The 26,711-nt window shown below is 40.6% G+C and overlaps 3 protein-coding genes across 6 annotated transcripts in view; 2 read left to right on the plus strand and 1 right to left on the minus strand.

Moving 5' to 3' along the window:
• Nucleotides 1–17,490, plus strand: part of cecr2 (CECR2 histone acetyl-lysine reader) — a 40,842-nt gene extending 23,352 nt beyond the window's left edge. Inside the window, exons 3-19 of one of the 2 annotated variants that reach the window (XM_068314127.1) lie at nucleotides 1,178–1,361; nucleotides 2,021–2,148; nucleotides 2,366–2,452; nucleotides 3,070–3,131; nucleotides 3,588–3,748; nucleotides 6,317–6,406; nucleotides 6,700–6,847; nucleotides 7,714–7,843; nucleotides 8,369–8,406; nucleotides 8,499–8,590; nucleotides 8,707–8,833; nucleotides 9,618–9,997; nucleotides 10,120–10,269; nucleotides 10,438–11,242; nucleotides 11,850–13,893; nucleotides 14,214–14,278; nucleotides 14,510–17,490. In XM_068314127.1, the coding sequence (XP_068170228.1) occupies nucleotides 1,178–1,361; nucleotides 2,021–2,148; nucleotides 2,366–2,452; nucleotides 3,070–3,131; nucleotides 3,588–3,748; nucleotides 6,317–6,406; nucleotides 6,700–6,847; nucleotides 7,714–7,843; nucleotides 8,369–8,406; nucleotides 8,499–8,590; nucleotides 8,707–8,833; nucleotides 9,618–9,997; nucleotides 10,120–10,269; nucleotides 10,438–11,242; nucleotides 11,850–13,893; nucleotides 14,214–14,265 (4,678 nt within the window). In that variant the 3' untranslated portion in view covers nucleotides 14,266–14,278; nucleotides 14,510–17,490. The remainder of the gene's footprint in view (nucleotides 1–1,177; nucleotides 1,362–2,020; nucleotides 2,149–2,365; nucleotides 2,453–3,069; nucleotides 3,132–3,587; nucleotides 3,749–6,316; nucleotides 6,407–6,699; nucleotides 6,848–7,713; nucleotides 7,844–8,368; nucleotides 8,407–8,498; nucleotides 8,591–8,706; nucleotides 8,834–9,617; nucleotides 9,998–10,119; nucleotides 10,270–10,437; nucleotides 11,243–11,849; nucleotides 13,894–14,213; nucleotides 14,279–14,509) is intronic. The other variant, XM_068314128.1, reaches the window with a different exon arrangement.
• Nucleotides 17,491–18,794: 1,304 nt separating this feature from the next.
• On the plus strand, nucleotides 18,795–23,456 carry ada2a (adenosine deaminase 2a). Of its 2 annotated transcripts, none has more exons than XM_068312533.1 (10): nucleotides 18,795–18,935; nucleotides 19,203–19,531; nucleotides 20,199–20,418; nucleotides 20,594–20,807; nucleotides 20,894–21,021; nucleotides 21,119–21,209; nucleotides 21,353–21,461; nucleotides 21,578–21,735; nucleotides 21,839–22,041; nucleotides 22,132–23,456. In XM_068312533.1, the coding sequence occupies exons 2-10, from the start codon at nucleotides 19,228–19,230 to the stop codon at nucleotides 22,220–22,222; spliced, it is 1,518 nt and encodes a 505-aa protein (XP_068168634.1). In that variant the 5' UTR covers nucleotides 18,795–18,935; nucleotides 19,203–19,227; the 3' UTR covers nucleotides 22,223–23,456. The 2 variants fall into 2 exon arrangements, with proteins under 2 accessions (XP_068168634.1, XP_068168635.1); XM_068312534.1 differs by having other exon boundaries at nucleotides 18,810–18,935; nucleotides 19,206–19,531.
• ribc2 (RIB43A domain with coiled-coils 2) lies at nucleotides 23,289–25,521 on the minus strand. 2 transcript variants are annotated; one of them, XM_068312536.1, is made up of 7 exons: nucleotides 25,364–25,521; nucleotides 24,844–24,925; nucleotides 24,331–24,651; nucleotides 24,140–24,258; nucleotides 23,776–23,940; nucleotides 23,516–23,682; nucleotides 23,289–23,428 (listed from the first exon to the last, which is right to left on the minus strand). In XM_068312536.1, exons 1-7 carry the CDS (start codon nucleotides 25,478–25,480, stop codon nucleotides 23,359–23,361), a joined length of 1,041 nt encoding a protein of 346 aa, XP_068168637.1. In that variant the 5' UTR covers nucleotides 25,481–25,521; the 3' UTR covers nucleotides 23,289–23,358. The 2 variants fall into 2 exon arrangements, with proteins under 2 accessions (XP_068168637.1, XP_068168636.1); XM_068312535.1 differs by having other exon boundaries at nucleotides 24,140–24,651.
• Between the last annotated feature and the right edge of the window lie 1,190 nt (nucleotides 25,522–26,711).

Raw genomic sequence — 26,711 nt, forward strand, 5'->3', positions numbered from 1 at the left:
TAACACATATGAAAGCAGCACAGTGACTGGAACTTTTCTCTATCCTGCGATCAAATGATGTGAGAAAATGAGTTTGTACCAGGGGTTTCTGTTTAAATGTGCCTAGTGCTGTATCTCGTGGAACTTACCCTTTCTCATATCTGCTACTCCAACCCATCTTTACAAAGCAACATATAGTGGCCCGATAAGCTGGGAGTCAGGAATGATTGTTTTTTACCACCCAACTGGTAACAGGAGGACAACTTGCTTTGTTGGAGGAGACGGATGCTGGCATCCTGTGGGGTGGGGGGTGGGGGTGGGGCTTTCACAGTCTTTTTCTTCCACACGTGTTAAATGCTCTGCCGGAGTCAGGGAAGGGAGGGAGGGAGATGCTGGAGAGAAGGAGGAACAGACAGTAGGAGAGAGAGAGCGATGGGGTGCGAAGGAGGAGGGGGTGACCAGCAGCTGTGTGAAAAGGGCACACTGCTCTTTCATGATAAGCCATTTTTTTCTGTCACTTTTTTCTAAGGCACTACATAGATGCACACCCCTGCCCTGAGCTCTTGTTGTTTTGGTCGAGTTGGAACTGAAACGTATAGATTAATCGACACGATCTGAACTGTAACCAGCACTTATTTGCTAGATCCCACTCATAGCTTGAGATACAACTCTGTGTCATTCATAGACAGTGTCCAGCTCTTTTTCGACAGCTGCAGTGGTAGTTTGAACTTGGTTTCCTAAGCTATTTGCTACAAAATGAATCTTACTGATCTTGACATGTGAAGCGTATGCTTTACATGGCACACCACATTTGCAATTTAACTGTTTTGATTTAGTAATCTTGTTAGCTCTCTTGATCAGAAAACTTCTTTCTTCTGTTTTCACACCAGAAGCAGAACTTGCGTTACACACTGCCTTGCTTCCTCTTCCTCTCCTTCCTCACCCCTCAGACTGGGGAGAGAATGGGAGCTTGGTTTTGATTCTAAATTTGTTTTGTGCTCACCAAATACTACCACTAAATGTGATATTCAACAGATGTCAAAAACGATGAAAGGGCAGGCAGTCAAATAGCCAGAGTCTCTTGGTTTTGTTAAGACTATCTGTGGTTGAAAAATAATTTTAGACCAAGTTATCTATTTATCTGGCTTCTCATATTTTGGTCTCTCCTCTGTTTGTCTTCTTTTACTGTCATATTCAGCCCCCAGGCATTTAGTAGTTACCTGGATGACATCATCAGCTACCGGTGGGAGCTGGAAGAAGGGAAACCCAACCCACTTCGAGAAGGCTCGTTTGATAATCTCCCTCCTCGAACTCAGGTGGAACTGCTTCACCGACTTTGTGACTACCGTCTGGATGCTGCTGATGTCTTTGACCTGCTTAAGGTATGCTTCTGTGAGGATCAAATAAAAAAATCTGCATATACTTGGTCTCATGTATGTAGTTGTTTTATAATGGAACTGTGCATTAATCATTTGTCAGGTGTTTTTTTTCTCATTTGAAACAAAAATAATAAAAATTATGCTTTCAAATAATACCAAAACCAAATATTAATAAATTATGAGTCTTGTATCTCATTTATACATTATAGTTCATTCTTTAAAAAGTGCTACATCTTTTTAGAGTACAGAGAACTTTAGCTGTTTTCTAAGTCAAAACCAAATTTACAAATAATGCAGCTTTTTATTACACTTTTATTACACCTTTTATTACACAAAGACAACAGCATGGACAGTAGCACAACATACTGTATATCCTAGCTTAACTAAGGCGCAACTAACAATAACCTGACAGTTTTACCTCCTTGCTGTCTTCAAGTTAATTTCCTGCAATATATCATCTCTTTAGATAAGATTTTTAAAAATAATTTATGTAACTCAATTTATAAATGTACTTGCTAAAACACTAAAAGTGCTTCATGTCAGTGCGTGATTAACAGCTGTGTGGGCTCAAAGGACTGAATGACATCACCTACTAATGACTGATGATTTAAAATCAGCCCCTTACATGATTTGGTAAATGTTCTTCTCAACCACCGCATCAGGGACTGGATGCAGACAGCCTGAGAGTTGAACCACTGGGGCAAGATGGAAACGGTGCCCTCTACTGGTACTTTTATGGCACTCGAATGTACAAAGAAGAGCCGGTGAAGAGGAAAGCGGAGAAGCTCAGGTGAATTGAGTTGTCTTCTTTCCAGAACATGTTACATCACTGATTGTGTTTTCTGCAGTTGACTAGAGTGTGTTTGTAGACTTGTAGGTGCAGTAGTAGTAAACACTCTTTTAAAAGACTGTTAGGGGTTCATTATTCAGGTCTCTCATTGCTCATTACCCTTGCTGAGAGGCTATCAATTTAAAGACTTCTCTTCTCCTTAATGTTGGTTTTCCAGCAGTGAACCCTCTGAACTAACATTACCAGAGAAAAAGAAAAGGGGAAGACCACCAAAGAAGAAAAATCTAGAAGACCATCATCTAAGGTAAGAAAACCCCCAAAGCCCATTAGTCAGAAACTTTTACATACAATTGTTCATATACTACTCAAATGTATGAGTTATATGAAGAGTTATATCACATCAGATCCCATAACTGATTGCCACATAGTCTTAGATTATATAGATACTTCATACAGGGCTTGTTCAGTCTTGTCTAAAAGCAAGATTAGCAATAGATGTTCTAGATAAGGATACAGTATAAGAATGGTAGTGATGATCATGTCAATTTGACATTGGCGATTGATCCCAAAGATATCTACAGTCAAACCACTGAGATTTCTGTTTTTAAATTTCCTTTCTTCTGCTTCCACCCTTCCTATAACCTCATGATTAGGTGATGTGCAGTAATGTATATGAAAATGCCGGTGGAGTATAAAAGTAGATGAATATGCTAACAGAACATTTTTAAAAATTTATTTTATTTGGTGGCTTGTGTTATTTTTCTATTATTTTATTATGATGGAGGTTGTAGTCTATCCATGTCAGCATGCATGCAGTTTTTCTAGTAGTGGGAGCATCTGTGCGTTCTGGACACAAATCTTATATTAATCATAAGAGTATTTAAGATATATTAATTCTTCAAACATGTTTTTACCTTGCAGTGAGGTAGAGATTACAGAAATGAAGACAGAAAATGAAGTGGAAGATGTCCGACCAAGCATAGGTGAGAGGATCTGTTGTGAATAATAATAATATTGGATCGGATTTACATCGCGCCTTTCTAAGCACTAAAAACACTTACATTGAAATCAATTTTTCATTCATTCCACAATCAACACCCGTGGTGGTAAACTACATCTGTAGGCACAGCTGACCTGGGGAAGACTGACCCCTAATTTGCGCCTACAGCCTTTCCGACCACCACCTACCATGCATTCACATTCATATACCCGTTTGGGGTCACTGGAGGCAACATGGGTAAATGTCTTGTCCAAAGACAGAACAGAGAATAACCATGATGAAGGGGGATTCAAACTTGGGGTATTTTCTCTACCATCTAAGCCATAGTCACCGGTTCAATTGATATATTTCTTCTTAAATAGTGTTCTGAGTGCCAGGCTCACAGATTTCATCCCTACACATTTTCCCAAGCAACGTCTACTCTCTTTTCTTTTGTCAGGCCATAAGCGAGGCACTTGGTCCCTTGTGTGTGATACAGAAGAACAATGGGTCAGTCTGGCAGAAAGCATCAAGGACAAAACCTCTCCACAGGACCGCCACCTCTACCATGTCATCAGCCAGAATTTCTTGCCTGAGATCAGCAACATGATAGAACACAAGGTTGGAAACTGAAGCAGCATGACTGCTTTTAGTTAACAGTAGTTGATAGTATCCTCTTTTAGGAGTCTGGATAGCGTTTATCAGTCACTTTGCATCTTCACAAATCCCAATTTAACATTACCTATTCTCCTTTTAGCATTATCTTAGCCTACATATCTAATTGAAATAAAGGTAAAGTTAATTAAAACCACTATGGACTTGAAATATTCTGATACTACTCCCTTTTTCATGGGGGGCACATAAAAGATAATGTATCAGCCACACCATAGGTGGAGTGAAGGAAAGCTGGTCTGTGCTTGCCCTAATTCTGCAACCAAGCTTGTTAATGAAGTTTGCCCAAGGCCTTTAACATGTGAGGTTTGCTCTTACATTAGCTAGAATGACAGCACAAGCTTTTTCATCAGCTTGTTGTTCACTTATCATTGAGTCGTATCTTCCATGGAATGTGTTTTAAGTAGCTGAAGTAGAGGTCATAGTCAAGCAACAATGAGTCAAGCCAGAACTACTGATTAAATTTTCCTCCAGACCTATAACAGAATAAATTTTTATCATTAACTGCATTGCAAGTCAAAGTTAAAGTAAGCATCATTTGATCCTACGTAATGTACTAAAGCTGTTGAGTCTTTCCACTCTTGTGATATATAATCAACACTGTCTGTTGCTATAGTAACCTTCTTGGCCTTTCTCTATCATCATCAGCAGCAGCAACAAAGAAGAATTGTGCTTGCAGTTTGATGTCTTTTCAGAGCTGTCAGTTACCTATCTTCTCTTTCACTGTATTACTGATACCATATATTATCTATCATACTTAACGCATTTCACTATTTGCAGCTTTTATCCATTCAGAATATTAGTGACACACACTATTTCTTTTTAAATTTTGCTTGCCTTTAGAATTTATGCCTTTAGTGGTTCCTCCTTCCTTTTCCTCCTTGATAAATATAGTAGTTTAAATTTACTCACATCAAACATGAAGATCAAAACATTTTGTCAGTTATTATTATTCACCAAATATCACCACTATTTCATTACGGAATTTATGGGGCAACCAAAAGAGAAACAATTCGATCCATGGATGACTTTTTTTTTCCAGTTTAAGTGCTAACTCATTAAGACAAAGACGTGATTACATTTATAATCACTTCATTCTCCCCTGTGAAATCCCACAGTGAGGGATAAGTTACTAGATTAAAAGGTATTTTCTTCGTATGGTTTTGTTTTGTGCAGGTATGTGCAGTTGCGCATCTTGCTCAGTCTTTCTTTCAATGTGTCTCTGGCTGTTGTCACCAGCCATTCCATGGGGCACGGACAGCAGGCAGGAGCTCACCTTGAGGCTGAAAGGGGCCTCTTGAATGACAGCCCTGCTGTGCTGCAGGATTCTGTCAACCTCTTTAAGTGGTAACACCAGAGGCACTGTATCTTATATGTGCTGGATGGAGGGGGTGTTAGTGCTTATGGTTATGTAGGGATGGGTTGTGTATCCCAAGGATACGCCAGTGTGTCACACTATGATGTAGTAGAGACGAGTTTTTTTAAAACACTGTAGATCGTAATGTCACTTTTATTCCAGTCTCTAGATTTCTCTTCTCCTTAAAACCCCATCTACATCTTTCTTTTTCATATCATTCTTTTTATTCTTTTTTTACCTTTGGATACGCTCAGGCTTCATAGGGCTGACAAACATTTGTAGACCTCTAATGGTGGTTTTGTGTATGGCCAGAAGACTGATCGTCACCTCTCGGTGCTGTTGGCTTATCTGTGCTGACAGTTTTTCACAGCCTGGCTTTCCTGATGAACTCTGACATGAGCAGTCCCTGATATAGACAGGCTTTCATGGGATCTACTCAGCTCTCTGTTGGCTGGTGTTTCCCTCCTGTACCATGCACTAAATCTGTATTACTGATCACTAATGTCATAGATGTGGATCCCAAGGTTGTGTTGTGCACTGCATTTTTAAGATCCATTCTGAAGTGTTGAAATATCCCACTTCAAAGTTGTAGTTTTAGTATACTTTAGTAATCCCCAAAATGAAATTAAGAGCACAAACTAGTTTGTTGGATATGTTTTGTTTAATTCATGTGAAAGACAAACAGGATAGTATGTCTTTAAACCAACTCCTCTCTTTCTTTTCCGGAGCTAATCATTGCATTAATGGTGTCAACAAATCTTCGTTGTAGCCCCCAGGGAAAGGTGGAGAATGCAATGCAGGGACTAGAGGAGACTGGGTGAATTGGGGGAGGGGAGAGCAGCGATTGTTACCCTTAAAGCTGTCTGCTCTTCCACATCTCCCCGAGGCCTGTCTATGGACTTGTGTGGTTGTCTGACTCAATCAGTAATTTATCAACAATACAAAATGACAGGTTCAGATATGTTTATCAGAAACGGAATGGGAAAAGAATTGTCACATAATTGTCAGGGTTGGGTTTTTTTTTGGTTTATCCATAAAATGCTCAACAAACATGGAGAGCTGATCTTTGGTTGCGGTTTACCATACAGGTGGATCACAGGTTCTTCAATTACTATAAAGAGCAGAGCTGACGCGCAACTTTTTATTGCTTATTTCTTTAGGAGCACGAGCAGAAACAGAAACTACTGGATCCATCATCACTTCGCATGTCCAACTGGTTTTCCGAAAAACACCTTGAACAAGAGGAGCAGGTGCGTTCTTGTCTGTGTACATGTATGTGAAATTTCAATTGTATTGAAGACTGTATGTACACTATAGCTGTAGATACATTTCTGAAAGACACGTGGACATCAAAACCCAATTTGAAAACATTCATACACAAATACTGTTACTTAATTTTGATTGACAATACAATCCACATCTAGACTTTTCATACTTTTGTTCCCAATTGCCATAATACATTTTGTTTATATGCACATGACTCTTTGGATGTACATATATGGAAGTTCAGAATAAATTAACTTTCTTTTGTTCATGTTTTCAGGACAATCTGAAGGACATCACCGAGGAGAAGAAGAAAGATGAAGAGCTGGATAGGCAGGTCCTGCTGGCTGAACAGAGACGGGAAGAGGAACAGCTTCTGCTGGAGGAACAACAGAGAGAAAAGATGGAAAAGATCAAAGCAGTGGAGGGTAAGATGGTCATCTATGTAGGGGGAGGGAATACAGATGGAAGAGATCTACAAGTTATTTGTTCAAAAGATTCTCCTGTATCTAGATCTAAATAATAATTTTGTGGTACTATGGCAAGCTAAATCTACTACTAAATGAATAAATAATAAAGATTTCAAAATTAAAATTCAACTGAATGCCAAAAGTCAACTATCATGAAGCAGCATTCATTTCAAATTCTTTCATCAATGGCCTGTCGTCAGCAGGTAGACCACATAGTCCTTTTCCAGTTTGGGGACGGGGGTACAATGGATTGTATAGAGCACCCCACGACTTTCACATCGCCATTGATGTTTTTTTGACTCTCAGTGGCTCAAAAATCTGCAGTAGCATAGCAGCAGTCAAGCCTTGTGATTTATGTATAGTACACAGAGAGTGTGAGAGAGATTGTAATGGGCCTTTAATCACGGGATCACGTCTCTTTTTCTACCCCCCTCTGATGTCATCTGTCAAGGGTTAATGAACTGCTGATTGTGCTTCAGTGGAGGAGCCTCATTAATGTATTATAGATGAACAGCAGGACCTAGCCTACTCTCTGTGTGCATCGCATATGTGGAATCCACCCTCAGATCACTTCAATCCACACTGCAGGGGGCTGGAAGGCCTCTCATGTTAAAAGATAAAGATGTGATACATACATATCCTCTGAGCTGTGTTCTGCTTTTTGATCAAATGGGCCCTGAAAAAGAGAATCCTTCTCTTTTCGCTAATCTGAGCTACTGCTGTCTTTGATGGCCAATGCCTGGTTTTCACTGAATCGTTTTTCATTGAGTGTAACTTTATATGTTATTTGTACCAACATTGACCTCCTTGTTCACCTTTCTCAGAGCGAGCCAAGAGGCGAAAGATGCGAGAGGAGAAGGCGTGGTTGTTATCTCAAGGGAAAGACCTGCCACCAAATTTCCTGAATCTTGAACCCTCCTCTCCCATCCACAGAACACGAAAAAACAAAGAATTGTAAGAGACTTTGTACTTTCTTCTTCAATTCTCATTTTGTGGTTCAGTAACTAACACTTGATAAACTTTGCTAAAATATAATGGTCTTTATTTGCTTTTCCATTTTTATTAAAATGAACATATAAAATTGTGCAAAAAAAATCCACGATTGATATCCATAAAAATGAGTAAAAGGGTTAAACATGGAGCAAGAAAGAACTCTTTAGGGGTGAATTTGCAGGAATGAAACATGTTTTTTTTGGGAGGGGGGATTGATTCTGTCGAAATTCGGACAGATTACTATGAATCTGGCTGGAAGGGTGGGACATGTACCATTGAAGAATTAATCAAACTTTGGGAATTGATCATGAAGAAAACACTACTGTAGTGACAACAATCTGATTTCAAATTTGAGGGGTTAGGGTATTGTGGTCAACAAGTGGTATTATGATGGTCAAACTATCATGGCACCAGCTGGAATTACATAATTGTGGAAATGGTTTGGTATAGGTGCTGTATTAAAATGCTTTTTTTTTTACATTTCAGCTATGAAATTGATGATGACTATACTGCTCTGTACAAAGGTATGCATCATGAGCACTTAAATAGGGCTGTTGCTTTATCACAATCTTTGTCATTGTTTGCAGTAGTGTCTTATCTGATCTGTCCTCAACAGTGCTTGAGGCCTTGAAAGCCCATAAAGATGCTTGGCCTTTCTTGGAGCCTGTGGATGAGTCCTATGCTCCTAATTACCATGAGATCATTAAGGTAATAAGAACAAGAAAATAAAAGTTTGCATGTAGTCACAATAGTTTGTATAATTGTGTTTTTAAATGTGGGGTTGAAGCTGTTTCAATTGTAATTTTTTTTTTTAATTTTCTCAGAATCCTATGGATCTGTCCACCATAGAAAAGAAGCTCAATGAAGGGGAGTACATTGCTAAGGAGGAGTTTGTTGCTGACATGAAGCTCATGTTTGAAAATTGTGCCGAGTATAATGGAGAAGACAGCGGTAAATAAATGTTACACAAATCAACTCCACAACAAATATTTTCTGTTGTTTCCTCTTTTTTGGATTTACCCACTGTATAAAATAAAACATCACTCTATTTCAGGCGGTGAATGTTATGATAAAAAAAACACATATATTAATGTATTATTTGTGGGGAGAGAGTGGGAGAGGCGGCAAAAGAAGGGGGCCGGACTTAGTGAGGTGTTGGGGCCGGGACCAGGGCAGTCTTGACAGTGATTAATGAGGAGTGATTGAGCTGTGCTCCAATGCTCAGAGGGATCTGAGCCCTGCAGTGCCAGAGAAACATTCCAGCCCCCGAGAGCCCCTGTCTGGAGCCATCCATTCAACTGAATACTCTCCCCGGGGATGGGAGGGAGGAGTGGAGTAAGGGGGCCCAGGGTGGAGTAGGAGGATGAGGAATGTGTTGGAGATGTAGAGGTCAACCTATGCCCTCTGACCTGGTCAGCCTTCTAGCACAGGTCTTAGCACAGAAGGGCAAGCGTGTGTCTATGGGTACATGACTTCCATGCTTCCATATCAATGCCCTGAGGAATGGAGCGACATGTTGTGGAGTAATGTACAACTGAAAAAGAACTATTATTTGAGTGTGTGTGTGTGTGTGTGCGTGTGTGTGTGTGTGTGTGTGTGTGTGTGTGTGTGTGTGTGTGTGTGTATTTTAGTGAGTGTTACTGTTCATATTACTGCAGAAGATAGTTGTGTTCAAGAGGTGGTATGTTTGTAATTACATGGTCATAGCTAATATTTGTATTTGCTTTTTTTGCAGAATACACTATCATGGCAGAGTCTCTGGAAAGGTGTTTTAGCCGAGCTTTACTTAAACATTTTCCATCGGAGGATGGTGACACTGATGAGGAATTTCACATCAACAGTGAAGAAAAGGAGCGCAGGGAAAAAAAGCGTAATCGTAACAGTAAACATTTGGGACCTGAAAGTCTTATCAAGGCCACTGAGCAAGTTCAGGGCAAAAGAAACTCGCAGGGGGGCAAAGGCAGCACACCCTTCGAGGAAGAGCGAAACAAACCCACCAGACCACTACCTCCCCTCCACTGGGTTAATGGCCCCCCTCACCACCACAGCTTGACCCCAAGTCCACAGCAAGTCCATGAAGGAGACATGAGGGGCATGTACCACCCAGGGCAACAGGTCTGTACGGGATAACTGAACTTGCTTTCCAAAGATTCACTTCATATCTGAAAATCTTCATTTGTCATTTACTTCTACCGATATATGAACAAGTGTGGGTTTTTTTTGTATTATTTAAACAGTTCCATCATCGACATGGCCCTACCGGTCCTCATGGTCCACACATGTATGCCCAAGGAATTGCCATGGATCCCCGCTTTGCCTATCCAGCTCACATTCCCAGACATGGAGACCCAAGTTTGAACCGCTTGCCTCACAACTTTAACATGCAGGTATACGGACTTACAAATCATTTTTTTAAATGTAATGTTAATGTTTGTTACTGCTATTAGCAAGTGTCCACATCACTGTCTACTGAAAATTGTCAAATTTGAATCTGCAAAGACAGATTGATGTAACGGTGTACTGATCAAATGTAAACAACTACATTTTTTTCCCAGCATCGCATGGTTGAAGGACATCAAATGCATCCCAGGTTTCCCATGGGCCCAGAATCTCACCAGCAACCTCCACACCAGCAGCAACAGCATCCCTACATGGGTCCAACTCATGGCCCATCTCTGGGTCCGCGTCCCTCGGCTCTCCAGCCTGGACCTCCTCCTGAAGCCAGCATGTACCCATCACACCACCGTCCAGAAAGTTACAAAATTCACACAATGGGCAACAGATTCTCAGGGCCAGAACAACCACCACAGCACAACTATCGAGGGTTGAGATCTTCTGGTATGGGCCCAGCTAACATGTGGACTGGCATTAATCACCAGGAGAGACCTAATGGGATGCGAATGCAAGATCCCAACATGATGAACCAGCGCAGCTATAGTTACGGTGGCATCCCCCCTCCAGTGGGACATAAACCATGGCCAGAGGCTGCTGGATACCCCCACCCACCTCCAAATGCCCCGTATCAAATGTCTGCAGCAGTCACATCCCTCGGGCCCAGGTCCACGCATTCCCCTGTTCCTCACCCAGACTCCTCTGGCAGGACACGCTTGGCTTCCATGCTCGAAAGCCCAGAGATGCTGGCCCTGCAGCAGCTGTCGGCTTCTTCTGCCCCCCCTGCTGGTCCCCCTCATCAGCACATAGGCAACTTTCAGCAGCCTGGGCCCCCATCAGGAATTGGCACCATCCCAGCTCACCCCTCCCAGCAGCCTCCTCCTGCCCCTGAGATTCAGCTGCTGCATCCTGCTAGAGACAATGGGCCAGACACCCAGCCTTCACAGCAGACAGACATGCTGCCCAAAGGTAGCCCGACCTTCTCGCTTAGTATTTCAATTGCCTTCTGTATTAAGGAAACCAACAATTTAACCATTTTCTTGACAAATATTCTTCCCATATTAAATATTCTTTGGTTTTATAAAAGTTCTTGTTATTTGCTGCAAGGCTACAAAAAAAGAATATGTCTCTGCTTAAGCCTCTCTAGCAAGCTCACAAATACCTCCAAGCATTTCCACTTTATAAAATGTCTGTGTAGTTTCTCAATTATCCAGGTCATGGTTATCCAAAGCTGTTTAAATCAATCCACTGGACTTTAGGAAAGTTTCTTGAAGACATTTCACCTCTCATCTGAGAGACTTCTTCAGTTCTTTAGTTTTGAAGTCCAGTGGATTGATTTAAGAGCTTTGGATCACTTTATAGAATTGGAACAGGGCACTGTCACATTTCAATAATTTTGTAAGTTTGTTCTATTTACCTGGGTGAAAATATTTCTGTTTTGTCTATTTGATGTTTTTATAGACTTTGACAGCATTTATGGCATAATGTTGAAATTCTGATTTAATACCTTGTTAATATACAGTAGTATTCATAGCATTAAGTTCTAACTTGACTTTCATTATTATGTTTTTAACAGACTCTACATTAGAGAACAGAAAGGATACCAGCAACGTTTCAGATGGGCCGTCATCACACAAAAACACTGTTTTAATTAACCAAGAGCACCCACCCATCCTTAGCCCCACACAAGTCCACACTGAGCCAGGAGAGGAGATGGTGAGCCTCCCAGCTCAAAACTTGGGTAGATCACAGGAGAATTGTTCTATGCCAGGGCACACACAGAGTTCAATGGAAAGCCACAAGCAGGAGATGCATGCCCTGAGGCAATCTGTCAGCCACTGTCATCCTCAACATATTAATGCCACCATTGCTCCAAGTCACCTCAACACAAGTAACAACATCTCCACTGATCCCACACCACCTGGTGCCCCTCTTCATGTACAAAATAGTCCACAGCAAAAAGCACCAAGCCCCAAACTTAACCAAAATTCATCATCACTGCATGTAGCAGTTTCTGGGAATTCTACTCAGCAAAGGTCAGAGAGCAATGTCGCACATTTGCAGGATGAACATAAGCAAAATGAACACCAGCAGAAGATCCATAAGCAGCAAGAACCTCAGGTGACCCGCAGTTCCCCTGCTCAGAGCTCTCCCCAGCAGATGAAGCAGAACATGCAACAAAACAGTTCTGTACCACCTCACCATCACGCACCCCCAAACAACTCTCCACAACATCCTGCACAGAAAAGTCCAGCCAGGTCTGGACCTAATCAGCCAGCCCATCTCATCTCTCTGCCACCTAGTCATCCTACCCCATTGTTACTGTCTCAGCCTAGCCCAGCAGACCATGGAGATCAAAGCCCTAGTGAACCTACATGTAGGCCAGACAAAGAGGCCACTGCAGTTCCAACACAATACAGCACAATGAAATCTGGACATCCGAATGGTCTTTATAAACAGCAGACATTTGGCCCCCATCATCATCAAACCATGCTATTAGGTTCTAACCAAAGTATGCAGGTTCAGAGAGGGCCAGTACCTACTTACAATCCAGCCTTACCACAACATTCCCAAGGCCAAGTAAATGAGAACATGGGTCAGTATGGTCAGGGTAACCACCCACATTCACACTTGAGTCACACAAACATGAACAGGGCCATGACTATGTCTGCTCCACACAATTATCACAACCAGGCTGTAAACCCCCTCCACAATCTTGCTCACCATCCCAGCTACCACCAGCAAGGAGGCTCTGCCTACTCCTACCACATGCAAGGACAGCAGCACCCTCAGGCCCATCCTAACACGTACCCACCTCATCAGTATCAGCAGCAACACTACTATCCCCAGCTTCATCCGCAAGCTTCTGCCTATAACCAGGTCAACACTAGAGGGAGTTATCCTTCAGAGGAGTGGCATCGGTCTCATTATCAGCAAATGCTACCAAACGCATACTTGCCTGTATCGAGTGCAAGACGCAATGGTCAATTAAAGGAGAGCAGTGTTTCCCCGCTGGGCTCTGAAGGATCCAGCAGCACTAGTTTGATGTCCCCTTGTCCCTTGCCTGAAGTAGGCCCTCAACCTGCAGGTTCAGAAGAGGGCAAATGTGAGAGCAGGGAGCAGATGAGTGGAGGCAGTAGTACCTGTGGCAGCCCGTCCAAACATGTTCATGCAGTGACCTCAGAGCAACCTGACAGCCCAAAAGAAATCCTGGATCTTGACTCACATAACGCTGCCTCCCGTCACCGTAGTATCCAGCCACCTCAACCGCGCTCTCACGCCAGTGCCACACATGTGATGCCTGGCTTCATGTTTGATCCTCGTGCTGTACACCCTGGCATGCAGCAAGGCGGTGTTCCTCCTCCCCACGTGATATCACAGGCTCACAGTGGAGGCAACAGAGCACCTTATCCTAGCCATCCATACAATGATCCAGTACGGTATGCTGCACAGAGACCTCACCCCCACCTGATGGAGGCTCTGCAGCGTCCCCAGCAGCTGCCCTTCTCTCCAGGTCAGACACGCATGGTGATGTACAGACATGTCCGACCTGCTGGACACTTCCAGGGCATGATGATTCAACACAGAGGCCTGACGACCGAACACTTTCTACAGCCAGGGTAAAATCATCCATCCAATCAAGTATAGTGTGTAGTTGAATTCATGTATTGTTGTCTTCATGTCTTTGATATAACAATGTACTTTTGATTTCTGCTATTAGAAATTTCATTGAATATAATATGAATAATTGGCCTTATTGTTGATAACTTGAAATCGGCAGGTCAGTGAATAATGATTATTATCTGCGGGGTCAAAGTGAATCAAATATGTCAACAGTCAAATAGCCTTTATTAAATTGTATTTTATATGGAGTGTATTAGTGACACATCAAGCATTAAATCTAACATATGAAAAGCAATTATTGTGTTTGTGTTTCCAGACAACAAATGATGTCTGCTCCAGGTGGCTCTAGCAGTAAACAAGGAGTGTGACAAGTCGCATAGAGTGAGTAAGGATGACTTTTGACACGATAATTTAAAAAAAAAAGTTTAGATTCCAACAATTTCCTATTTCATCACTCCCTAGTCTGTATGAATACAAATTTACTAACTGAGGTTTTATTCTTAGGAATATGAATATACAACCAGAACACAGAAATGTTATGATTTTGTTGTTATTTTGTCAGTTAGAATTGTACTCTAAAAGGTGTTAATCTCATTTTTGTCTTCCTTCCAGGCATGTTTTCATCAAAGAACATCTGAATTAAGCAGTGAGCCCAAACTATTTGTTCTGTATACATCTCTGACCAAGTATTCTTCACTGGACAAAAACGTTTTTGTTACGTTTTTTCGCCACTGTAGTTGGAAAAACAAACAGGCAGCTGGTGTTACTACGTTTATAGTAATGTGAAATGTTATTGAGACCAGGAGAACTATTTTCTCTTTGCTTGCTCTTCTACGCATAGAGCTCAGGGGCAATTTACAGAAGTGCCCTGTAGAAATGGTAGAACTGGATTCATGGACTTGCCGAAGGACACTTTCCCGGGTAGTGGTCGCCTCATAACACGACTGCTCAAATGAGGATCCTTCAGCTGAAGAGCAGCCTGTTTAACCACTAGGTCATCCTGTCAAAAGCAGGGACACAGCCTTCAAGAACACTGGACAGCCCTTTCTTCTCTGAACCATTGAAACTCAAATGGATGAAAGGCCACTGAATACAGCCTGCCTGCCATGTCTGTTGCCATCATACATGATGAAGCTGCTGACAGAACTAAGGAGGACTGTGATGAAAAGGAGATGGGCTGTTGATTTTACTGTTGATTTTTTTTATTTTTTCTGTTCCGACTATATCTTTAAACTCAGGTGTAGAAAAGGAGGTACTTTGAGACTGTCTTCCCAAATCAGTCAACTCACAGGCCCCTTACAATTGCCTTCATTTTCCTATGTGAATGTATAAGCAAAAGTGTAGGAGATAAAGTCTGTGCTGCAGATTAGCTGCATGTCATTTGCTGGATGCATAACCTGTCCTGAAAAATGCTCAGTAACTGTTGATTTCCACCACAACTCAATGTTTCTCTAGTTCTGGAGTAAACATGCAAGGTATGCATCTTTCAAAGCAGCCTTCATTGTTTAGAATGTCTTTAACTAGCATAGAGGGACTGGATAAAATACAACTTGTATTCAGTAGCACCTAATTCTATAATATGCACTATGGATTTTAGTCTAGACATCCTCAAATTGAGTGGCCTTGGACAGTCTTATTTTTAGTCAATTATGTATAAAAATATATCCTTACCTCTAGTCTCAGATGAGGTAGTTCTAAAATGATCAGACAGTGATGTGTCCTAGCTGGGTATGCACATGCACAGACCAAATGCATACTCTTCAAATCCTGCTGTTATTTTGGATCTGGATTATTTTTTAGAGTGATATTTGTTGCATTCCATTCCAAGTTTGTAGCATTAGTTCTTTGCTAATTCACAGCTCTGCTCTTTGCATGGTTTCTTTGTGAGTACTTCATCTTCCCCATGTATCCTCAGGGTGTATAGTGTCTATATACGGGTATTTTTCTGCATTTGAAGGAGAAGCAACATAAGGAAAATTGCATTTGTGGCAAATCAATCTATCTTGCTTGAGTAATCTTACTTTAAAGGGTTTTTGGTACAGTATTTTCCGCACTATAGGGCACACTGGACAATAAGGCGCATCTTTAATGAATGGCCTATTTTAAAACCTTTTTCATATATAAGCGCACTGGATTATAAGGCGCGCTGTCAGTTTTTGAGAAAATCAAAAGGCTTTTAGGTGCCTTATAGTGCAGAAAATACTGTAATTGTTCAAAGCAACTTTTGATTTTCAAATTGTTGGATTTTACAAAATACACTATTTTAAAAAACATTACTTGGAAGTTGGATAGATAGAATTTGAATCATTCTGCATTCCCAGTGATCTGATGATACTGTTTGTCATTGTATGTAAGATTACAATCTACCTCATCAAGACCCTCCAATCCTCTTCTCTGCTAGACCCCCAAGGTCAGCGTTTTATAACCAGCAGATGATTTCAGCACCATTATTTCTTTGTAGACATGCAAAACTGACTATGAAATGGCCTTACGATACATTAGCATATTTGGTTGGGGGGGGGGGGGGTATCTGAACAAGATGTTAACATGATGATCAGTTCCATATAGAAAGCAGTCATTGAAAGTGCATAGTAGTGTGTCAATGGGAAAGCACTTTCATCCTTAGTTGTTAATGTCATTGATTATTATGCCTGATCATACATCACATTGCAATTGTGACCCTGCAAAGTGGTCTCTTTATTTATACAGATTGCATGCCTTCCTGCCTACAGATTGAAAGTAAACAGTCAACTGTATTCCAACCTAGGGTTTACAATGGCTGTGGAAGTTCATTAGTACCTTAGTAGTAGGTACCCAAGGCATGTTAAGGGAATTTTTGAGGAGCGGTGACGCAAAACAAAACTGCTGGAAATGGTAAGACACCTTGTTAAATGTGTTACACAAGATTTGTCATGAGTGACTTATTTCCCCATTTAGGGAAACAAACTCTTCATGAGCCTGTCGGTGTGATGTAAATATTATAATCACGGGGTTGTGCATAGGCTCTGTGTGGATGTAATCTACACTACAAGCTATGTAAAATGTCCAGTAATACTACAGGAAGTAGTCCAAACGAAACCATTACATATTCAGCTGTACATGTCCCTCCAGGATTACTGTACATCATGGGGCCCTTTTGAAAGCAGTGTGCTTTAGTGCTGTTAATTGTATGAAGGACACTGTTTATTTTAAAAGTCTGTGAGGTTTTAATGATTTTTTTTGTACAGATTGTGTGTGTGTGTTTGTGTGAGTGTGGTTCATCAGAAGTGTGCATTCAACTCACTTTTATTCTGCTGTCATCTCTGCACTAGTGAAAACCATTTAGGAAAGATTAAATGTGAATCATATTTATTTGCTGTTTTAAGAATTTTTGTACATGTTTGGACTTGTTTTAATATAAATGTGGTGTACGTTTCTTTTTTCTTAATTTTGCATTGATTTTAAGCAGTTGTCTTTTTACCTCAGTAGCTTTGTTACATTGGAAGAAAAGGCCTGTGTGTTTAATTTTAATTGAGGTTTACAAGTTGTTATCTGACTGACAGATTATTTTGGAAATGGAAAGGAGTATTTTCTACACTGTACATTTCTTAGAAATAAATACCTTTTCTTGGAAGTTATTTTTGTCATGGTCAATTATAAACTAAGTAAATTATCGTTAGAAAAACAATACTCAATTATTCTTCACTTTAACAGCAAACACATGGAATTAACTCGGCTCTAATAGTAAACCTGTAATGGGGAAAGAAATGCTAATGCTTATTTTTTGACTATAAATAACACTTTAGGCAAAGATATTGCACAAGACCAAGATCAACAATTGCTAATTTCCCTGACCTGCATTTTAAGACATTTGAAGGGCATGAATCAGATAACGAGCTTCAGACCAAGAATGGCCAGTGTCAAATAATCAAGTAGGAATGCATGAGAATTAGGGTTAAATGTTGCAGTGAATAATCATTGAAATGATCATGGAACATATAAAAAATGAACACCTCATGAATTTAGGAGCAAATGTTTGATTTTGTGTGTGTGGGAGGAGGTAGTGGACAATTGTACAGTACTAGACCTTGTATGATTATTGATATATTCAGTTTATATGTTCCTATATGAACTGCAAAGGACACATCTTTTTTGTCTTGTTTCATCCTAGATAGATTGATGGATAAAGACACCCTCACGTTGGTGACGTCAGTGGTAGATAATAAGCCACTCTACCTCAGCTTTTGTGCCACTCGATGGAAATGTGTTTAGTTTTACATCTTAAAAACCATTCATCATCTTGCCCCCCCCCCCCCCCATTCCATTATTGTGTATTTCTTGCATGGAAACCTGTTTGATCATCACAACTTTGTCGATTACAACTAATAAGTTTCAAAATTAATACATTTGCATATCAATCAAACAACTTTTTTGTATAGCGCTTAATCACATCAGCAGACATTTCAAAGCGCTTTAAACAGAATGAGAAATCCAACAGAACCCTCAAGAGCAAGTTTAAGCGACAGCAATGAGGGAAAAAGTCCCTCATTGAGGAAGAAACGCCAGGCAGGACCCAGGCTCTGGAGGACGGTCATCCGCCTTGAACAGCTGGTTGGAAAAGGAAATACTGTACAACGGGAATCGAGACAGGGCAAGGAAAAGAAAGTGTGAGAGTGGCAGATGGGTCATATGAGGTGTTTGATAAAGCGTGGCTGTGCTGTGTGTTTTATGAATCAAAACAGCCCGAAAAGCTGCAGTAATCACTTAGTTGTATGTAAATTATGCTCTCGACTATTTGCTTTATTATTATTTATATGTTCGCTCCACCAATAAACGCTGAGTCTCTCTTTTTTTTTTAGCCAATCGTAGCAGAAGAAGGCGGGACTTGGCTGTTCAGCTGGCCAATCGTGTTTGACGGGCTAAAAAGAGAAAACATCGAGGCCAGGCCCTGTCGAGACTTCTGTGCGCCTTGTTGCTCTTTATTTGTTGTCGTCACGCTGTTGGGATGATAAAACCTTTCCGAACGCAGATGAAACACATTTCCACCTGACACCGTCGAGTGAGTTGAATCTCGATCCGCCTCATTTCAAAGCACTGAACCGTATTTTGTAAATATAGTGGTGTCAGCAGTGTTGACGTATCTGCGGATCTTCACATTGTTGTCAAAGTAATAACGCCTTCAGCACACAGACTGCTGCTGGGCAATCGTCGTTAATTAAAACACGGACGCGTTCATGCAGCCTGAAAATGTTTAAACCTCTTCTAATGCATGCAAATGAGAAGAACCGCTGAATTAGATGTCAGGTTGTCTTTCATGTTTCCTCAGAAGATCTTCACACACCAGTCGGACCATGGCTGGGCTGCTGCAGCGCCACCAGGCGGCTGTGACCTGCCTGCTTCTGTACTGCTTGACCGGTGGTCTGTCCATCCCAGACCCCAGACAGAGAGATGCCCTCATACAGCGGGAGGTTTCCATGCAGACAGGTGGGAAGATGGTCCTGACTGAAGCTGAGCTGCAGCTGGATGCTGTTCTTGGTAAAATGAAGCAGGAAGAGATACTCAGAGAGGACTTTCCTCCGGGTCTGCACTTCTTCAGCGCCAGGAGCCTCATCCAGGCTAGTCCCATCTTCAGCTTGCTCCACAAGATGCCCAAAGGTGCGTTCAACCTTGTGCTACCGGTTTTTCTTTAATGACATGTTCATACACATTTGCAGCCTTAATAGTTAGCTCTATAAGTTTACTATGGAAAGTGGAATGGCCCAAAACAGTTGTCACAGCATTTTGTCCTTGAGGACACACTGGACTATTTTATTGAACATCACGTCTTGGTCCTAATGCTACGCTCACGAAACTGAAATGAAAATGTTATGATATACTGTATTTTCAATGTCTAATTGAATTGGTGAATATTTTGTAATTGATAACCTTACTTTTTATGAAAGAGATTTCCTCCTCTGTATAGATACCATGTCAACAATTAGGAAAAACAACATTTTTTTGTCATTAAATCACTATCTTAAAATGTGATTGTTATTTTGTAATAGTAATTGTACATTCTTGGGTGAATGCATTGGACTATGGGATGGATGTTTGTCACTACAGTTCATTGTATTTTCTAAGTAACAATAGCAAACAGAAAAAAAGGAAAAAGCTAGTAACAGTGATCACAAAATAGTCTTGCTGATACAGGTTGCTTGCTGGTCTGACGCTGACTTTCAAAAGATGCTGGACAACAACATTTGGGTTTCCTCAATCAGGCAATGTCTACAAAAGGACATTAAAGTATCCAACTACTCTATTTTTTCATAACCCTGTTATCCAGGTGGAGCCCTCCATGTCCATGATTTCTCCCTGACTAGTGTGGAGTGGCTAGTGAAGAACGCGACCTATCGGCCCTACTGCTACATGTGCTTCACCGTCAGCCAGTCCATCCGATTCATTTTCTCATCCCAAAGTCCTAAAGCTCTGGAGCACTGCTCCCCTTGGACCCTGCTGGAAAGCCTCAGAGCCAAGATGGTCAACACCACGGACCTAGACAACAGGTGGATCACTTTTTAGTGTCAGGAGAGCCATCATGTCATTGTGTAGCAGGAGCTCACCACTGCAGATGGACGCCATGAAAGTTTTGTTGAAAGCAGCGTCTACTAAATGTGACTGTCTGTGATAAATAGACTCAAACACACACAGATATCTAACCACAATCGTCTTCACTCTCAGCATCATGGGTAACCTGACGCTCTTCACTGAGCAGGATCCAGAGACGGTGTACCCAAACCAGGATGTACTGTGGTATAAGTTTGAACAAGCCTTCCTTGCAATGATGGGTCTGGTCACATACGCTCCCGTGTTCAGAGACTACTACTACCAAGGCCTCACAGAGTTTTACATGGACAATGTCATGTATTTGGAGCTGCGGGCTTTGCTTCCAGAGGTACACTAATGTTGTGTTTAGTGTGTTTGGTGCATCCACTCGTTCATTCTTTTATAGTTATTCATATTTATTTTTCTGGTTTTCAGATATATGAGTTGGACGGCAGAACTCATGACAAAGCCTGGACTCTGAAGACCTATCAGGATGTGACAAGACAGTTCACAGCAGAACACCCAGACTTTTTTGGCGCAAGAATCATCTTCACAATTCATAGGTAACATTTTATAGTTTAAATATAGCTTATTTTATTTTTAGAAGACATTATAATGTGGTTGCACACATCGACCAAATTTCAACATCGTCTTTTTCAGGGGAGTAAATTTATCAGTCATGACGGAAGTTGTGGAGGAAGCAATGAAGCTGCGGAAAGACTTTCCAGATATCATGGCTGGTTTTGACTTGGTGAGAGTAAACAGCAGTAGTTAAAAGAACAATGATGGTTTGAACTGTGAGAGTTCTAATTTTACTTAAAGACTTACATTTAATTAAATCTACCAGTTTTAAACTGAGCAAAAAGCACAACTAAATCTAAAACTTGTGTGCAGGTGGGCCGTGAAGACAGCGGCAGACCCCTGTGGTACTTCAGAGATGCCTTGTCATTGCCAGTGGACAGAGGGGTGACACTTCCCTTCTTTTTCCATGCTGGGGAGACTGGTGAGCTTCTCTCTGATTTAACACCTTTTTTGTTTTAGGGAAGAGGAACTGCTGAACAAATATCAGTGAACATAGGGAGTCTGTTTCATCCAGAGATAATTTTTTTTTACATGAAGATCTGGAGGGCACGGAAGTTGACCAGAACATACTGGATGCTCTATTGTTTAACACGTCTCGCATTGGCCATGGTTTCGCTCTGCAACGTCACCCATTTGCCAAAAGTCTATCCAGGAAGAAAGGAGTGGCTGTTGAAGTGTGTCCTGTATCCAATCAGGTACAGCATTATCCAATAAACCATATTGTGCAACAAAAATGAACTGTGAATGAATAAAATGTGCGTCTTGTAAACAAATGTCTTCTTCTTTATTCTCATGCAGGTGATGAAGCTTGTAAAAGACCTACGAAACCATCCTGCGGCATCGCTGATGTCAGAGAACCACCCGCTGGTCATCAGTTCTGATGACCCTGCTATGTTCGGTGCCTCTGGACTGTCATATGACTTCTATGAAACTTTTGTGGGCTTTGGTGGGATTAGATCTAACATTGGTTCCCTCAAAGAGCTGGCAATAAACTCTATAAGGTAAGCTTCAGAGGAGAAGACAAAAAAAAAAAGGTATAAATTGCGCTTCCATGTTGTTTATATGTGACGATTCCCTGTCTTGTGTTCCAGGTACAGTTCTCTGAGTCTAAAGCAACAGCAGGAAGCCCTGGTTGTGTGGCAAAGACAATGGAAGAAATTCATCTCTGAAAACACCCTTTAGAAAGAAAGCAACATTTTTATCTACATCAATAAGAACCAGAGATTATGTGATGGATCAGTGTTTTTGCTTTTGTTTTTTAAGCAGCGAAAGAGTTTTGAACAGAGAGGGAAACAGTTGATTAGGGTTTGACAAATCCTACAATGATGATGTCATGACCAGACTTACTTTGGCTCTGATTGGCATTGTTTGATAGATTCATTTCTCATGCAGTCAAAGCCGATGGCTACTTCTATGGACAAGATCGTCAAGCCAAGCTAATCAGAGGCAGAGTAGGACAGGTCATAGGGTTACCATAGTTACCTCTCAAAGGTATGAGCCTCCAGTGGACCTGGGACAGGAGTCTCTAGCTTGAACCACCACCAATATGCTGTTTTAAAGCTGAATCAGTCTTTGTTTTTAGCATTGCTGGTATTTTGGAGATTTGTTCAAATCTGCGTTCAAATCATAGGCTAAAAATTGCATCTAGGTTTTATTATGAATGATGCTGCTTGTTTGTCTGTTTATATGTTGGCAACTGGGAACTGGCGACTTGTACAGGGTGTGCCCAGCCTCTCACACAGTGTAAGCTGGGAAAGGTTTGAGCCCCCCCCGTAACCCTGGACAAATAGACAGTTGCAGAAAATGGACGGATGATTCTATGACACAATTTATGAGCTGTGAAAAAGGCCTGTTGTTCCTTATTGCCAAGACACATAGTCACCGCAGCCAATAGTCCTGAACTTTTTTTTGAAGGTGCCTTGTTTTGTCTAGGTTTTTAAGGGATTTTGAATGTGTTTGCACTTTAAATCCAACTTTGCCTATTTTAAAACAGTGCTTGAATACTTCTCTGTATTGTGTGTTTGTGGTTTGCTTTTGCTTTGTGAGCATGAAATGAGGAACTGGTGTAAAATTTTGCATTTCTAGATTTGTATGTGTTGTGGATCTTTAAAGGGTCGTGGTCTGATCATAGAGGCACATTTAATATAGAGAACACATGAAGAAATAGCAACAAAATATATCTGTCTTTAGTGTTTATTAAGCCAACAGTCTAGATTGTTATGAACATCTGTCGACATCATCATGTACTGTATATTGTTAAAAACAAGTTTTACCACCATTATGAATACTGAGACAGTCATCAGTGTAGCAGCTACTGGTCATCTGCTGCAGGTGTTGAACTTGGAGAAGAAGCTGTCATCAATTCTTCCCCTTTCAATGTCTGGTTTCCTAAACATCACAAAAAGACAGTTTTATAAGGTTTTCTTATACGAACTGCTTGTGATAACCCCAGTATTTTTTCTCAAATTTACTGACTGCTCTTTCCGTGTCTGTGCCAGTTTGGCGTTGATGCTGTCCAAGTGTTGTCTTAGCTGCTTGTTCATTCTTGCCTGCTGCCTCTCCAGCAGCAGCGCAGAATGGGCTGAGTCCAAGCGGACACGATTGTGACGAACCTCTTCTTGCTTTTTCTCTAATTCTGTTCTCTACAGATGTGATTACACCACAGATTTTTACTGACTGCTTTTTAGATGAACAAATAGTATATGTTTTGAGTGTTGTTTGTTTTTTCTAAATACCTTCTTCTCCTCCATTTGATACTTCTGGAACTGGACAATTTGCTGCAGGCTCTCTGGTGGGTCTGGCCGATCCGTGCTGGGGGAGAGACCCGGAACTCCCACTACACTCGGCATGGGTTCATCACCTACACCGTCCAGCTGTCTTTGCTGTTGCTTTTCTTCAATCTTTATATATAAAAATGGTTACTGTAGTGCCTTTTCAAATCTGTTCTACAACCTTTAACAAATAAAATGTTCCTAAATTTGAAATGAAATGCATCCATGAAATGAGAGCTAATCGTGTATGATGCCATTAAGCATTTGACAGACTAAAGACAACTCTAACTGGTTGTAATTGCACATTCCCATCATCACACTGATATACCTTGGCCACATTGTAATCTTTTGTTGCAATAGCTGCTGCCTTTCTCTTCTCCATCTCAACACTGTGAAGCTGCAGCACCTTGTCTTCCAGTTCTGCTCTGCTCTGGTCGTAGAGCTGATCTAAGGAGGATGTGAAGAAAATGGGGTGAGGTGCTGGTCTGTGTGAGAACTTCTCACTTATCCTGCAACTACCTTGAAGCTCTTGGCGATGCCTCTCTGCCACCTTCTCGCTCTGCTGCTGGATGAGCCAGTCTCTTTGCTGCTCCCTCTGTCTCTGCCTTCTGGTCTTAAAATCTGGGTCTTCACCCACAAGTCCAGGCGGCATCATCTGTGCATCAGATAGCTCTGTTTTTCTACAGCGGTCTGGGTCGTTCAAGTCGTACTCTCGCTGAGTCCATGGCTGCTGATATTGATGTCGGTAGGTTGTCATGGCCTTTTCCATCGCACGCCTCTCCTTCTCTTGTTTTCTATAAAGAAGGCAAGCTACTTTGCCGTTGTGGAGTCGTTCAGCATCTGTATTAAGAAGACATTTCCCACACAGGTACCATAATGCCCTTGAGAGATTTTGAACTATATGCTAATTAAAGCCATTTATTAACCACCAGGCTATTTTTCTGTGATAAATCGGCTCATATAACTCACGATACCCAGGGCCAAAAAAATTGAAGTGGGATGACATGAGAAAAACCATTTTAGATAACCCACCATAACATTTGTTTCCCTCTTTTGCTTTCTCTTCTTGTTTTTTCTTTTCTGTCAGCTGCATGTTGAGAGTCGCTTTATCAACCTAGAAACCAGAATATGGCTGTGTTACAAATTTAAGTAATGAAGTTTGGAAAGTGACACTATCTTGCTTTTTCCTGAATATGTTTGGTCTTTCTGAAGCAAAATGTATGCAACTTCATTTCACGTCAGATTATTGGCAAAATATGCTATTTACCAGCTGCCTGCAACAATTGACACAAACGCAGCGTAAATAACTTAATTTTAATTTTACAACACAAAATGCATCAACATGGATTAAATGCAGATTTCAGGGAAAATGTTTGTAAAAAGTTTGCAATTTTTTTCTCATTGAAATTTTACTTTAAGTTTCAGTGAAGGATTTTTTTTTGTGGTGTTGGAAGAATTTTACTTCCTCTTCCACTAAAATGGTCTATTTAGCAGTAAAAAAGTAAGACTTGTGTTACGTCACCAGCCCTCCTCTCCAGCAGACGGACCTTACCCCTATCGTCCTCTCCTTGTCCTTAAAAATTCTCTCCCGCCTTTCATTTTCCGTTCGGCGGCGCCTCTCCGTTCCCGCGCAGAACATCCGGTCTGACAGTAAATCGGTGTGAAGCATTTTTGGTTTAACAGAATTGAATGCGTGGTGTTACCCCTAAAAACAAACCTGTCCCATCAGAAACGACAAAAAAAAAAAACTGTCTCTCAAACACACTGGTTGCTAGGAAACCAGATTCCGTCAGCGTTCGTATGACGTCGACTTTTTACGGCACAGTTTACCTTCATGCCTTGAAAACAGGTAAGGGGTGTCAAACTCAAATACACTCAAATACAAAATGTAAAACTTGAACAAAGTCGCGGTCCAACGTTGAACAAATGAACTTTGTAATATGGACCCAAACAAGTTTTGGTTTAACTTGGATAAGGAACAGGCAACACTTATTATCATACAATATATAATAATAAGTGCAGACATGTAAAATCAAATTTCGAATAAAAACATCAATGGCATTACTTTATTGAAAGAAATTTAAATAAAAATCGTATGTCTATTTGCAGCCTTCTGATTTAAATAACAAAATGAACTTTTCTACAGGCTAATCATTTTAAAAATAAAACAATCATTCAGGCCCATGACTTGGGGTGTGTATATAAAAATAATAATAATAATAATAATAATAATAATAATAATAGACCTTTATTGTCCCACAGTGGGGAAATTTGTGCGATCGTGGCAGCAGGGGGGTGGGGGGTCAAACATAAATAGTTAAATAATATACATACATATTAACATCTGCAACATATGAAATTTACATATTCACATATTGGGAACATATTAACATATGTCATATTATCTGAATGTACATTATATTCACACACCAAAAAAAAGAAAGAATATACACTACAGGCTGATGTTTACATTGCTCATCCAGAATTAGAACGTTGTGTGTGTGTATATATATATATATATATATATATATATATATATATATATATATATATATATATATATATATATATATATATATATATATATATATCTGTGTCTATCTGTTCAAACATCTAAATGATCTGTATCCGTATCTGTACTTGGAATGAACGGGACTTAAACCGGAAGTGGTGAAGTTTACCGGAAATGGGCGGGTCTTAAATCGGTACATTATTCTAAGTCTGAAATTGATATGGATTGATCAGAAGTTTCTATATTTATTGTTTATTTTAAAGCTATTTACAAAACAGTCTCAAAATTGAGATTCAAATCAACTTTTTTGATCACAAAAGAGAACTATTTACAGAACAAGTTTTTTTTAATGAATTTAGAACATGAATATTCTTAAGTGTTTTTTTAA

The sequence above is a fragment of the Antennarius striatus genome, chromosome 4, assembly GCF_040054535.1.
Source record: "Antennarius striatus isolate MH-2024 chromosome 4, ASM4005453v1, whole genome shotgun sequence".
NCBI classification, from domain to species: Eukaryota; Metazoa; Chordata; class Actinopteri; order Lophiiformes; family Antennariidae; genus Antennarius; species Antennarius striatus.